This window comes from Asterias rubens, chromosome 2 (genome assembly GCF_902459465.1).
Source record: "Asterias rubens chromosome 2, eAstRub1.3, whole genome shotgun sequence".
NCBI classification, from domain to species: domain Eukaryota; kingdom Metazoa; phylum Echinodermata; class Asteroidea; order Forcipulatida; family Asteriidae; genus Asterias; species Asterias rubens.
In genome coordinates, this window is record NC_047063.1 from 6,033,990 (window position 1) to 6,047,744 (window position 13,755).

At 40.8% G+C, this 13,755-nt stretch overlaps 1 protein-coding gene across 1 annotated transcript in view; it reads left to right on the forward strand.

The window, feature by feature from the left end:
* Positions 1-13,755, forward strand: part of LOC117304469 (guanine nucleotide-binding protein-like 3 homolog) — a 78,451-nt gene that overhangs the window by 44,619 nt on the left and 20,077 nt on the right. The window contains exons 9-11 of the mRNA XM_033788953.1: positions 6,432-6,543; positions 9,544-9,609; positions 10,208-10,350. Of these exons, the coding sequence (XP_033644844.1) occupies positions 6,432-6,543; positions 9,544-9,609; positions 10,208-10,350 (321 nt within the window). The remainder of the gene's footprint in view (positions 1-6,431; positions 6,544-9,543; positions 9,610-10,207; positions 10,351-13,755) is intronic.

Below are 13,755 nucleotides of genomic sequence, written 5' to 3' on the forward strand. Positions count from 1 at the left end.
ACCCACCCTTGTTTCCGCACGTTTCGTCGTGTCATGACAATGTGTTTAAAATAAATCCGTAATTCTCGATATCGAGAATTGATATTGTTTAAATGTTTTCTCAGAAAGTAAAGCATTTCATGGACTAATATTTCAAGAGAAGTCTTTCACCATTACCTTCTGTAAACCATGTAAGTTGTTGTGAATGGCGCTATTACAGCAACATTCGGATATTTACCGGATAGGTGAGTCGCACCGCTCTGAAGCCTGGGGGTTTGGAGGAGCTCTAAGAGACACACAAGCAGACGGTTTGGTTTCAAGAATACGACTGGCGTGGCCTGGGCTTGCGTGGTGCTTGGTGCACGCCCCGGTCACGCCTGACTGGTTTATTGCATAACCTCAGAACTGGGATGGTTGTTCTACAATTTAAAAAAAAATAAAAAAGAAAAGAAATTGAAAGTAATTATCATCCTTACCATCACAGTCCATAACACTTCTCAGCAAATACCACTTTTAAATGCCATTTTAAAATGTATCATAATCTGAGCCTTGAGAGACAAACCTGCTAAAGAAAAAAGATGTATGCACATATATATACAACAATTTTCTCTTGAAAACTTCTAAATAATAACTTCTGAATGAGAACTCTTTTTTTTTCTCTCTTTTTCTTTTGAAAAAACTTATAAGTGCTATTTCCAATGAAAACTCTTTTGATATTAGAAACTGCTTTTCTCTACGAAACCTGTACAAATTGTTTCCAAAGAAAGCTTTTTAAGACTCTTCTTCTCTTGATAGCTTGTAAATTGCTTTATTGTGAATAAAAAACTCCCCTTTCTTTTGGGAAGGAATTTATTTTTTATAACAATAACAACTGTTTTTCCAAGTCGTTTATACATGAAACATGCCATACAAAAAATATCGGGTACTTTTCCCTTGTGTTTGCTAAAAACCAACAAGAATCAAAAGAAAAATAGATATTAACTAACCAAAATATTTAACCAAACTTTACACCAAAAAGCCGGACGGTATTAGTGCAGCACTGGCTTAGCACATCTTCCACGCGCAGTCCTCGGATCCGGGCGACCTCTTGACCGACGATTTCAGCCATTGTCGGATTGATGAAGGTTAAGCTGGGCGATGACAAACGCGACAAGAAGTATGGTGAGTCCATCTCCAGTAGCAGACGGTCGAGGGGGATCATCCTTGCTAGCTCTACTAGCTCCGGTACGTTCCAGGTGATTAGAGGTGTTAGGCCAATGCACAGGTTGGGAAACCTCTTGCACCAATTTCGGCCGTTCTTCCAGTTATTGGTGTAGCAGTGAAGATGTATCTTCCACTGCAGAGGAAGAACTTCTGTAACGATCTGTAAGCAGTCGTCCTTGGCATCTTGGCAGTGGATTATCACAGGTTTGTTGAGCTCAACAGCTAGCATCAGAAGTCGCCGGAAGACGGACTGTTGGATGGATTTAAACCTTTCATGACCCCCCGAATAATCTAATCCCACTTATCCCAGGGCACAGGCCTTCGGATGTTGCAGCGAACGCCGGATTATCCGATCTGTGTTCAAAAAGAAGTGGCGGGCATGTTTAGGATGAAACCGTACCGCAGCAAAGACATACTTGTCGTCGACCAACTCTTTCCAACGTTTCTCGTCCGCCAAGGTTTCCTCATCGCAGAAATGGCAATGCACCCCTGGAAGTTGGAAAGGTCGATCTCCTCCTCTGTCAGGAATTCAGTGAGGGTGCCCCTATTTTGCGCTATATGTAGGAGTCGATCAATGTGACAATGGGCATCAACGTAAAACAATGGAGACTCTTTGGGAAGAACGGGAGACACCTGAGGAAGGGGTGGCTCTCGAGAAAGAGATGACTGCATTGTTGATGGGGGCACAGCGCTAGTTGGGGATCTGGTGGAAGGGGTGACTCCTGAGGGAAAGGCAACTCCGGTAGTGGTGGGGGGACCAGTGAGAGTAGTTATTGCAGTGTTCGCCAGTGGAAGACTGATGATAAACGCGATGGAGATATAATGCACCTGTTGTGAAGCTTCGGCATACCAATAAAGTTGTCGTAGGCATCCCTTACTTCAATTTCTTTGGCGCTAAACTCGGCGTTTCTGTCGCCAAGTTCCCAACAACAGATAAATTGAAGAAGATCTTCCGAGGAGACCACGTGCAGGGCATTACAAATGTGATAAATAAACCCGTCGACGAGATGTGCCAATTGTGGAAGGTGCATGGTAGTGTCGAATGGGCCATGTCGGCGGCAATGGCTCACTATCTCCCACTTTCAGCAAACCCAACAAGACAGTAATGGTAGTAAAAACCACCATGGACCGTTGCAGATGTGCTGACACACCACATGGCGTTTCATTTTATTGGTCTTAAACCCACACCCTGGGGCAACAGGTGGATTTATAAACTTTGCTTTTATTACAAGGCTCTGGTCGTTGTTCCTCTGTGTGCTCGTCCGGGGTGACTGCAACAACGGCTAGTGGCAGAGCTGCCAACTCTTCCGGATTTTGCGGAAGACTCCCGTATTTGACGGCAATCTTCCGTCATCCCGCAAGCAGTCAAAATCTCCCGGATCCCCAACCTGTTAATGAAAAAATAATAAAATTGACGAATTTCCTAGCCCTCCGCCGTGGCCCGTGTGTGTATAACGTTTGCGCGCGTGCATATTTAATTGCATAGATGCGCAGAAAAAGTTGTTCTAACCGTAGTTTCGTCTTCTGCGCATCCATACATGTGCATGCACTGATCAACCTCGCCACCATGGGTAGCGCGTTATATCGATACCTCTCGTCACTAACCCCTGGAATAGATGATTGCACTTACAGTGGCGTATACTCGTGTGGGATCGTTACGACGCACTGCCCACGATCGAGCAAATGACGCTGCTACATTGTACACCACTGGGAACGTGGTTGGGAATGTAAAGCAAAATGGCGCCGCCCAGCAGAGCAACTGGTAAGTCGGTGAAGAAAATTAAATACGCTCAAAAATACAAAGAAGACTACCACAAAGAATGGCCTTGTATAAAGAAATCATCACAGGATGAAAACCATGCCTTTTGCACTACGTGCAATTCAGAGGTATCTGTGAAATACGGCGGACGAAACGACATATTGAGACACATAGATTCCGACAAACCTTGCAGTAGTGCAACAGCACGATCCAACACGCTAGGCATTGCAGATTTTTTTTGAAAATCGGGCTCTGATGACAGCAGTATAATAAAGACGGAAACTTTATTCACAGGGTTTATAATTGAACATAACTTAAACGTTGCATCTTCTGACCATGCTGGTCCTCTTTTTAGACGAATGTTACCCGACAGTGCTTCAAAACTAGAAACATGTGCAAAACATTTAAAACATAAACAGCAATATTCTTTAGTAATATTTCAAATGTATATGTCTGTACATGAATATTGGTTTTTATGTCCGCAAAAATCGTCGTAACGCATGCTGAGATTGAGTCTTTCTGACTTAAAAATAAAATCTTCCTGATTTTCAAAAACCAATGTTGGCAGCTCTGTAGTGGGTCCTCGCTAGCCTTCATGAGAGGCATCCCTGGTTCGTCTTCGGATGGGTGCTCGTCATAGTCGGGAACGAAGTCCATTTCCTCCATCATGTTATAATCTGCTGAGTTGGAAAAATAAGGTGTTTAAGGGGGCATTGTCTTCACATTGCTTTTATTTCAAATACAAAATTCACGATAACATTCAATTGGGCCACAAAAGTGAAACATTTAACCAGAGGTATTTCACAGCTGGAGAAAAAAATAATAAAACGGGAAGGAATGTTGTAATATGCGATTGCACCACTGAGGTTATGCAATAAACCAGTCAGGCGTGACCGGGGCGTGCACCAAGCACCACCCAAGCCCAGGCCACACCAGTCGTATTCCTGAAACCAAACCGTCTGCTTGTGTGTCTCTTAGAGCTCCTCCAAACCCCCAGGCTTCAGAGCGGTGCGACTCACCTATCCGGTAAATATCCGAATGTTGCTACAATAGCGCCATTCACAACATTGACGACGATTATAAATTGTTGCGTGCAATTAGAAGGAAAATCTTCTAGAAATTTACTAAAAACTAATAAACTCCTTGTCCAAATTTGACGAGGACCAAACGTACTAAAATTCATAAACTCCTTGTCTAAATTCGACAAGGATAAATTCGTATTTTGCTTTGTGAAGGGCGTGGCAATACACACGGTGAAAATTTTCAACGTGTGAGCTCCCCGCCTTTTGTAGCAAAATTTTATATACATTTAATGTTCATTTTCGGCAATTTTCATACCTTAGCAAATCCGGCGTTCGTTGAATTTGCAACTTCATCAGTACACATGATTTGAACTTTAATGTAATTTTTTCTTATTTATGGATTCATCAGACCTCTGTTAATACACTTCACCAAAAGACATTTGTTTTTTTAATTTGAATTTTAAGAAACAGCATTTATATATTGGTGTCGGACATACATTTCACAGTGTCAAACATACTTGTCCAAAATTGCATTCAAAAATAGGTAACAATCAGTTCAACTTTTCACCTTTGTTATAAAATAATGATTTAATATGTCAGTTTGGTGTTGTAAGATCAGATTGAATCATTATTTGTTGAAAAAAGTGGTTACGTTTTGGGTCAATAGAAACAATGTACACGTGTAATGCAACTTGTATACATGATGTACATGCATATCCTTTGCATTGCTGTGGCAAACAAAAATGGGCAAAATACCCCAGTTTCAAAGTGTTGCCTAACAATGAAAGAGTTTCGTCCAAATATATAAATACCCCAGTTTCAAAATGTTGCCTAACAATGAAAGAGTTTAGTCCAAATATATGGTAGATGGGACTTGTGTTTAAATTAAAAATAAAGTTTGAAGTTGTTGGTGGGTAACTGTTGCCAAGGTCAAAGGTCACCAAGAATTTGGGTGTTAATTTGTTTTGATATTTTCTCTCAAGAACCAACTTTGGAACACTGTCAACAGTTTACTAAATGAATAAGAGCTCTATCTTTGCTTAGGGGTAACCACATGTATTTAAAAATCTGCAAAATCTAGCTTTTCTGATATTAATTATAAGTACCAGTGGGTTTTGGAAATGGAAATTAAAATTTTCTGCAGATTAAAATTATTGTGTTTTTAGCAGCCAGTAGAAAAAAATGTGGAATGATATACACTTGTTCTGAGGCAAGATTTGAGTAATGTGGGTGAGAGTTACCCTAGGTACCAATTTATAGCTTTGTATGATATTTTAAAGGCGTTCAAAAAGGCGTTCTCATATTTATTTCGGAGGTGTCGGACGCACTGGTGTCGGACGTAGGAACAAAATGCACGTCCGACACCAGGATTTTGTACAGTTAAGAAGATTTTTTTAAAGAAATAATTCCATGTTTAGATAGAGGGCATCAATTGTTGCTTTGTAATGTAAATTTGAAAATTGTCTGCCTATGGTTGAAATAGGGAGATTAAAATATTGACTATTTTGGTGTCGGATGTACATCGGAAAAGTAAGTTGCCTAAAATATTGAATATCATACAATTTTGAAAGAAAAATTGATTTTTCTTTCCGTCATTGTGTTGTTACCATAGCAAACTTCAAACAGATACAAAACCAAAACAAACTCTATTTAATCAGGGTAAAAACTTGGATTAATTTGGCAAAAAATTATTTTTGAGCCAATTTCACAATTTTTAAAGTTTTTTTTTCAGTTGAAAATAGCACTTGAGCCGCTGATTTTTTTTCAGTAACAAATTATATTTTATTAAAATTCATACATAAAGCTACAAAATGATGTCTCATTTTTTACATTTGTGCCATTTTGAAATTTTGGCATTGAGGTTTACATTTCCATGGAACTGCCCTAATGCCAAAGTTCACGAACCTCGTCTTAAACGCAGTGCCAGAAGTGTCATCATTGACAGACACGGTGCACTAGAAATGTTCAACATTAGTATTATTATTTTTTATGATTTGAGGCAGTGCCTGGTCAGGTATCAATGTATATTTGGTTTGCGGTAACTACGTGTAAATAATAATAATTTGTATCTACTTGCCAGGTAGAGTTTGTTCTGTGAGAACTGTCTTGCTTTATTCTACTACTGTGGAGTAGATGTTCGGGGGTTCGGGAGACTTCTCAGTTCTGAAAAAAAAACTGTCCTGTTTTTTAACTATTACCCGGCGGATGGTATAGAAAATAGGCCGGGACTGCTACTTTAGCTTATAGATAAGAGAAGAGTGGGCTTATCTCTTCAGTCTCCTGACGGTGACTAGAGCAAGCTAGTCGAAACGTTGAGACCAATTTAAGAACTGACTCCGCGGTAGTACAGTTAATCACGATCCTATAAACTTAAGTAAATTCACATTATAAAACTAATTGAGTTTGTACTGCAATTTCTTTGCTTTTTGTTAAACAAAAAAATCCTTTCCTCCTTTCCTCCTTTCCAGGGCGAAGCAAGAAGTTCAACTAGCAAAGAACATCAAGTTGCTTGATAGTCCCGGTGTTGTTATGGCAGCAACAAATAGTGAAGTTGCTTTGGTATTACGTAACTGCATTAAGGTAAGTTTGATTTAATGAGAGTTGGCAATGAAAGTTGGCATTTTCTAGGTTTCATTTAAAATAAGGGAAATAACTGCATCTTATAAGTGAGCCTTATCTGATATGAGTTCTTAGTGAATACCAAAGTGCTGTGAAATCTTTAATTTATTTGAAAGTCCTTGTTGTGAAAGCACTGTTAAAGCGTCATCTAGCTTTCAGTGGTGTTTGCATGTATTTTAGCCTGCAAAAATCAAGATGAAGACTAGCAGCCCATTAATTGTAAAAAAAATGTTTAGACAATGAGTGTTTGGGCGAACACATGAAACTATATTTTAAATAAAATGAAAAAGCAATTTTTAATTATATCCACAATAAACAGTTTACATTACCTTTACTTTATGGCAAGTGTTTATACCAACACATCAACCCTACCAACAGTGAATGGGAACTGGTGAGCCTCCTGTATGTAACTCATATTGCGCCTTATATATAGGTTAACACTTGTTTCTGTGAAGTTGGGGCATTGCGCCTTTTACACTGAGTGTTTTATATGCAGGAAATTATGGTATTTGCCAGCAGTCAGGAGTTCTTTAGCTTAATAAATGAATACTTTCATATGACTAGCTTACTTGGCTGCTAGAATACAATAGAGGCAGAGATTCTTGGTTACTACGGAATAAGTACAAGCTGGAGAAGCAGGGAGACATGGACTCTGACAGCCAATCAAAAATGCTTTGGATGACACATGTACACTGGGAAGCCACATGCCAAACCTCCAGCTGTACTAATAATGCAGCTCCCAACGTTATGTTGGTTAAGTTTTTAAATCAGGTTTTTAAACAATCCCTTACATGTATGGTTAGTCCCCTTATGGTAATGAAGGTTTCCTCGGTCAATAATTGGTGACAACAGAAGTAGACAATTACTTAACTGGTAATACAATTAATTTTCTGATACTCCAAATCTTTTATCGATGTTTTTTAGTATTCTGTTTTGATAAGCAAACTTACAAGTACAGACGACTGCGTTATTACGAGCCCGCATGTTACGAGGTTTCGGTTGATAAGAGGTTTTTTGCTGGTCCCGAACGGCCCCAGGCGTGTTTCAATGCATTAAAATACTGATTATACGAGCACGGTAGTAGCGAAAACACGGTTATAACGAGGTAATTTGGGAGACCCATTACGAGCAAAGCATTGTTTAAAACCCTTCTATAACGACAACAATTCAAAAAACCAACAAAGGAAATACCTGTACAGCTGGTAAAGTCGATATTTGTGGCTTTTAAGACACACAATAGAGGTGTTAAGTGGACGCTACCGCTAGCAACACTAATCCGAAATCGAGAGTCACGAGTCAGCAAGCAAGGTTGTTAATTCCAAACTCCGGACAATGGTGGGATTAGGAGGTTTGCATGGTTCAAACATTGGAGAAATCTTAATAATAAATTGGTGTATTTATTTAAAAATGCCATCGCAGCATACCGCTGAATTGCGGCATAATTTACAATAATTGAAAAATATTACATTAATTATTAAAAAGCTTTACAATATAGAAAATACATAGTGAACATTTGATAAAAAAAATCACAAAAGCAATGGCCTGCCAGATATGTACAAACAGGTTCACTACATTTGTATACATTTAAGACCAGAACTTAGGCAATTATATTAACATGGTTTTAGGAGTTCAGGAGCTTGGTGAGGTAGGGCAAGGGGCTGTTTTGGAATCTTTTGGTGTTGCAGTGAAACATACCAAACCGTGCTCGTTGGCGGAGTTGCATAGTTGCGGGGCGTTATGGGTAGGACGGTGGAGGGTGCTATTGTGTGTAAAAGTCTTAGCATTTCTGCCTCGCGGCATAGGGAATATGCAAATTAGTAATTCGACTCTACTGGGAAGTATTCGTTCGTAGACCCCATCCACACTACTGTGGGGGGGATTTTTTCAGTAATAGACTCCTCTGGAATAGGAGAATTGCCTCGGGTAACCGTGACCCCGATTTGACCTCTACCTCCGGGTCAACCGGAAGTGGGACCATCTATCAAGAGTTACACAACCGATTTAATTTTTTTCTTTAGTTATAGACTCATTAGGCATTAAATTTTGTTGGGGGAAATCTGTGACCCCATTTTCACCTCTTCTTCCGGGTCAACCGGAAGTGGGACCATTTCTCTAAAACAACACAACTGATTTTCAGACCTTTTTCAGTTATGGACTCCTTTGGCATTGGACAATCGCATCGGGTAGGTGTGACCCCATGTTGACCTTTATTTCCGGGTCAACCGGAAGTGGATCCTTTTTTCAAGAACTACACAACTTTTTTCTGTTATGGACTCTTTGGGCATTGAAAATCGAGCATGGGTTTCCGTGACCCAGTATTGATCTTTACTTCCGGGTTAACCGGAAGTGGGATCCTATCTCAAGAACTACACAATAGATTTTTGAACTTGGTTAAATTTATTCAACACAATGACCATAACGCCATGTTGACCTCCTTTCGATTTATAGCATCAGATACAAGACCAGGTAATCACATGTGCTAGAGTTGCAATGATTTTGTTTTGTTGTAGCATAGAAAACATTTATTAACAAAACGTTCGGGAACAGCTGTGTGATTGTTAACAATTACTTTCTCTAGTCATCTTGAATATTTAATATTCTGTTTAGTTATTTCATCGTTTGTTTGTATATTGATTGATTGATTGATTGATTGATTGAATGATTGATCGATTGATTGATTGATTGATTGACTGATTGATATCGATCGATCGATTTGTTATTTATTTTTCATTTATTTTTCTTGTTTTTTTCTCATAATGTTTTGTAACTTTGATGTTGTGTTTTGGTTTTTTCCCCTTTCATTATTGCCTTGTTTTGTATTTTCTGTACATGTACATGTTGTACTGTTGAGGTCCAATAAATAATAATAATAACACTGATTGTACTTGTATGTTTAGTTTTATAGATCATTTGTTTGTATTATAACTATTGTTCAAAGATTTTATTTTTGTGTTTGTACAGATTGAGGCACTTGATGACCCTATAAGCCCAGTGCAAGCAATATTGAAGAGATGTAACAAGCAACAGGTTTGTATATCTAGAAATCAAAAACCAAGTTAACTTTGCACCTTCAAGCCCACCCATGCTTGTTGCAGACATTTTTTACATCTAGATGTTTTCCAACTTTTTTTTCTTATTTCAAAATTTCTTGAACCAAATTTCATCCTAAACTACTTCACGTCATTTGTATATAGGCAAAATATGTCTGGACTGAACTCCAGAAGAACCTCAGAGCACCTTCACTTCGTTACTGGTAGCTGACGGAAATATCCACCCAAACTTCCCATAGTGTAGCATGAACATGCATGCACCTTACCTGTTACGCTTTGTTTCACCCGTACTTGGTAATATATCCCTTTTCCTGAGGTTATTTTCCCATGTAAAGCACCATTGTCTGCTTAAGCAGCTCCAAGTAGTTGGGCCCTGTCTGTTGTGCACAGTCTGTAGTGCACACTCTAGATGAAATGAGCATCCAACAAGTAGACAACTATTTGTGTTTGCGGTCATGGTTTTACATGTATACCACCCCCTAGTTTAGTATTTTCTTTGGAGAACATCTGGGTCTGGGTCCTCAAAAGTTTTGTCCATACATTGTTAATTAACATTATAATAAATCTTGTTGCAGATAATGCTGCACTATACGATTCCAGACTTCAGTGGGGTGGATGAGTTCTTGTGTCTATTGGCAAAGCGACAGGGAAAGCTTAAAAAAGGAGGGATGCCTAATAAAGACAAAGCAGCAAGGGGTATGCTAATGGACTGGAACAGGTCAGTTAACATTTACGGTTACGACAGTACGATTGACCACAGTTGTTATTTATTTTGTACTAAGCTTTGCGGTTATTTGGTATTACCAAGAGCCCCTTTTTTAGAAATGTTAAAATACTGTCTTGTTTGATTTGTCAACTTTAATACTGCGATATAAACAAAAGTATGACCGCGTGTGATTCCCCCCTCAATGATCAATCAGCAATGACCTGGCATTGGGAAACTTTTTAATTATGATTTGCTTGTGAGTCGGGGCTAGACCCGGTAAAATGCTCCGCTTAAGTCTGATTAAAGCCGTTGTTGATCATTTTGTTAGGGGCCATTCAAAATTGTCAATGCTTTAGAATTTCGATTTCTTTTCGAATTAGTGGGTGGGTGGATCAAAAGCCTCTTTTTCAAATATTTATTAATCGAAATTCACTTTTCATAAAAAAAAAAAAAAAAAGCTAGATCGTTTGACTTGCATTCCATGTAGGTACATGTAGCAACTGCACACCAAGCAAGTCTCACGCTTTCATGCAACACAACAATTTTCTCACGCTCAGGGCCGGACAGGGAAAAACAAAATAATAAGGCAAAATCTTCAGACTGTGCGCAGTTTTTCAGAATTGTCAACTTGGGCTAGCATACTAACAGAGCGCGAATTTGCAGATTGCGAATTTGCAGAGCGCAAAATGCGAATTGTGCACAAGTTTGTCTCAATCCATTTAGCAAATTTGTTAAATGCGCCCCACGTGCATAGACTCAACACATCATGTAGAAGTCATGAGCGGAGGATTTTGCACATCATTTTAGCCGGAAATTAATTTTCTTGGGGGAAATATTCTGACACAATCATACCTCCACATTAACCAGCAACATCTCCTGTGTGCCTCATGTGAATGTGAAGTAAACTGGAAACTTATTCCATGTATTTTGAAGAAAAGAAATCGCCAATTTTTTTCCTTCTCCAGGGAGCAAGTTTTTTTGGGGGGCGGCGATACCGTTAATTTCGGATTAAAACAAAATATTGTTTAGGGGAGTTGAAAAATCTAACGGATAGCTGGCCTCTGTTGAACTTGACACCGATCTTCACGGGTTTCGGTCACAATGAAAGTTGATAAAGGTTTTAGCCACTGGGCTACAATAACTGGGCCTGCGGTCTGGTGCTAGGCCCGAATGTGCATTAATAACATCCATGATGCAGCGCACACGAGTACAAGTACCATGCAAGTATGCATAATGCAAACCACATGTAGTTTTCTTTTTAATACTGCATATAACAAAATTAGGGGTGGGTGGGTCAAAAATCTTTGGAAAAGAAATCAAAATTTTAAAACATTGAAAATTATGAATGGCCCCTTAGTGCGATGTCCCATTATACTTGCCTAAGTATACGTCTCGTTCCACCAAGAGAGGGTGCTTTACTAAAAACTGTATTAAAAAGCCTACACCTTGAGCCTAGACTAGGCACACCAGTCTTTCACACAACGTCCATGTGTGGGTTTGTTATGTGTGCATTTGATCTCTGTTATTATTAAACTGTGCGCCGGATTTGTTTACACGACAGCACTAAATAAACATTTCAGTCCAGGGGTGGATTTCAGAAAGAGTTAGGACTAGTCTTATCTCGACTTACGACTAGCCATGCGTTTATATATCTCCTAGGATTAGTCCTAAAATAAGGACTAGTCCTAACTCTTTGGGAAATCATCCCCAGGACCTGTCTAAGGAATGCCACCAAAAAAAATAAAAAAATAAAAATCTGAAAATGAGGACAAAGAAGATATTGTTACCATGTTAGAACTGTGGTCTAAAGCTCGTTTCACACAAGATTTATACACCATGGTCATTCCCATTATAAATTCGCAAATTTGCATTGTGTGAAATAAATTGTGTGATGAAATCGCCAAAGACTGGAGTAATAAACAACCAGGATCAAGACCTGGTCGTGAAACTGCAAATAACCTTTTGGATAGACAACTGGCGCCCACAAAAAGGGACGTTGGTCCTCGACTCTCTTGTGAAAAGGGCTTATGTTTCTGTTAATATTTTTTGTCTACGGTGCAGTACAAAGCCTGTTATATGTTATACAGACTCAAAGTGCTGGCCCAAAATCCGGACGTGATAAACCTGTGTCCAACAGTTCACCGTTTTTGTGATAAAATAAAAACGTTTATCCTTTGCTGAGAGCTTTTTATAAAGACTAGAAGTTGTAGAGTTATAGTTGTTGTTGTAGAAAGTTTGAGAAATAATATAGTTTGATTTCATTGAATTAAATTACGAGTAGTGTAAAGAAATTTGGGTGGGGTTCGACTGTCAATACTTGGGTTGCGTTCGTTCCCCCGGGACAGTCGGAGCTCTCAGAGGGCTGCACGGCCACACTCCGTCGCCTGGCTCGCATCCCTTCAACTGGCCCCGCAGCCTCAGTCGGCGGGCGGACCCACCGCAAGAGGGGATGCTTCCCGCTCCCCCTCTTTGGTCAGCGTTTGGGGTCGACCCAATCGAAGGTCAAATACCCCGTCAAGGCCTAGAAAACCGGTGTCGGGGCAGTGACCAAGAGAGGCAGGGCAAAGAGTGGCTCAATTCCGGAGCGCACCGCCCTCTCTCCCAGCACCACCTCGGGGTCTCTGAAGCCGGAGGGCATCCCCCCTACCCACGCTCAGGGTACCCGGCCCGCACCGACCACATGGATTCCCCCAAGACGGTCGGTGACGGTCTTTTACGAGATTATCAAACCCGAGCGGCACCCGCCCACGCCATAGGCTGTGGGGCGCTAGCAATGGGGAAAAGGAGTAGATCCTAGATCCTAGAACGTCCTAGATGCACTGTTCCTTCCATTTGCAGGGGCACACAAGTGGCTTGATGCGCTTCCCGAACGGGACGGGACCCTTTTTCAGGGCAGTTTTAAGAATCTATGGAGGCCGAGGCCAGACGCCTTAAGGCCACTGACAAGATTAACCTCAATAAACCGCAGGCCTCCACACCAGCGGCGAAGAAACACAAACGAGCTTTGTTTGTTATTCCCCACCAACGCCCACAGAGACCCGCCCGTGGTGGGTTTCGTGGGAACCCAGGAGCAGCAAATTCACGCACGCCCACCCAAGGCCAGCAGCGGGCCCAGTCGGGTCGCGGCTTCTGTGAGTCCGTATCCCGGGGCGTGGCGGAAGTGACTTTCCTGTCTCCAGGCGACCTCTCGCCGACGGACCAGTTGGAGGCCGCCTTAAGGAGTTTTTGGGGTCCTGGGCTCAGATCACGTTTGACAGGTGGGTCCTTGAGACGATTGAGTGCGGCTACGCACTCGAGTTCACGAGGACCCCCCAGTCGGACGTGTTGACGCAGCCAATGCCCATCCCGTCCGACCGTCTCAAGCGCCGTGCCCTCGAAGGGGAGATCAGTTCCCTTCTCCTCAAGCGGGCAGTGCAC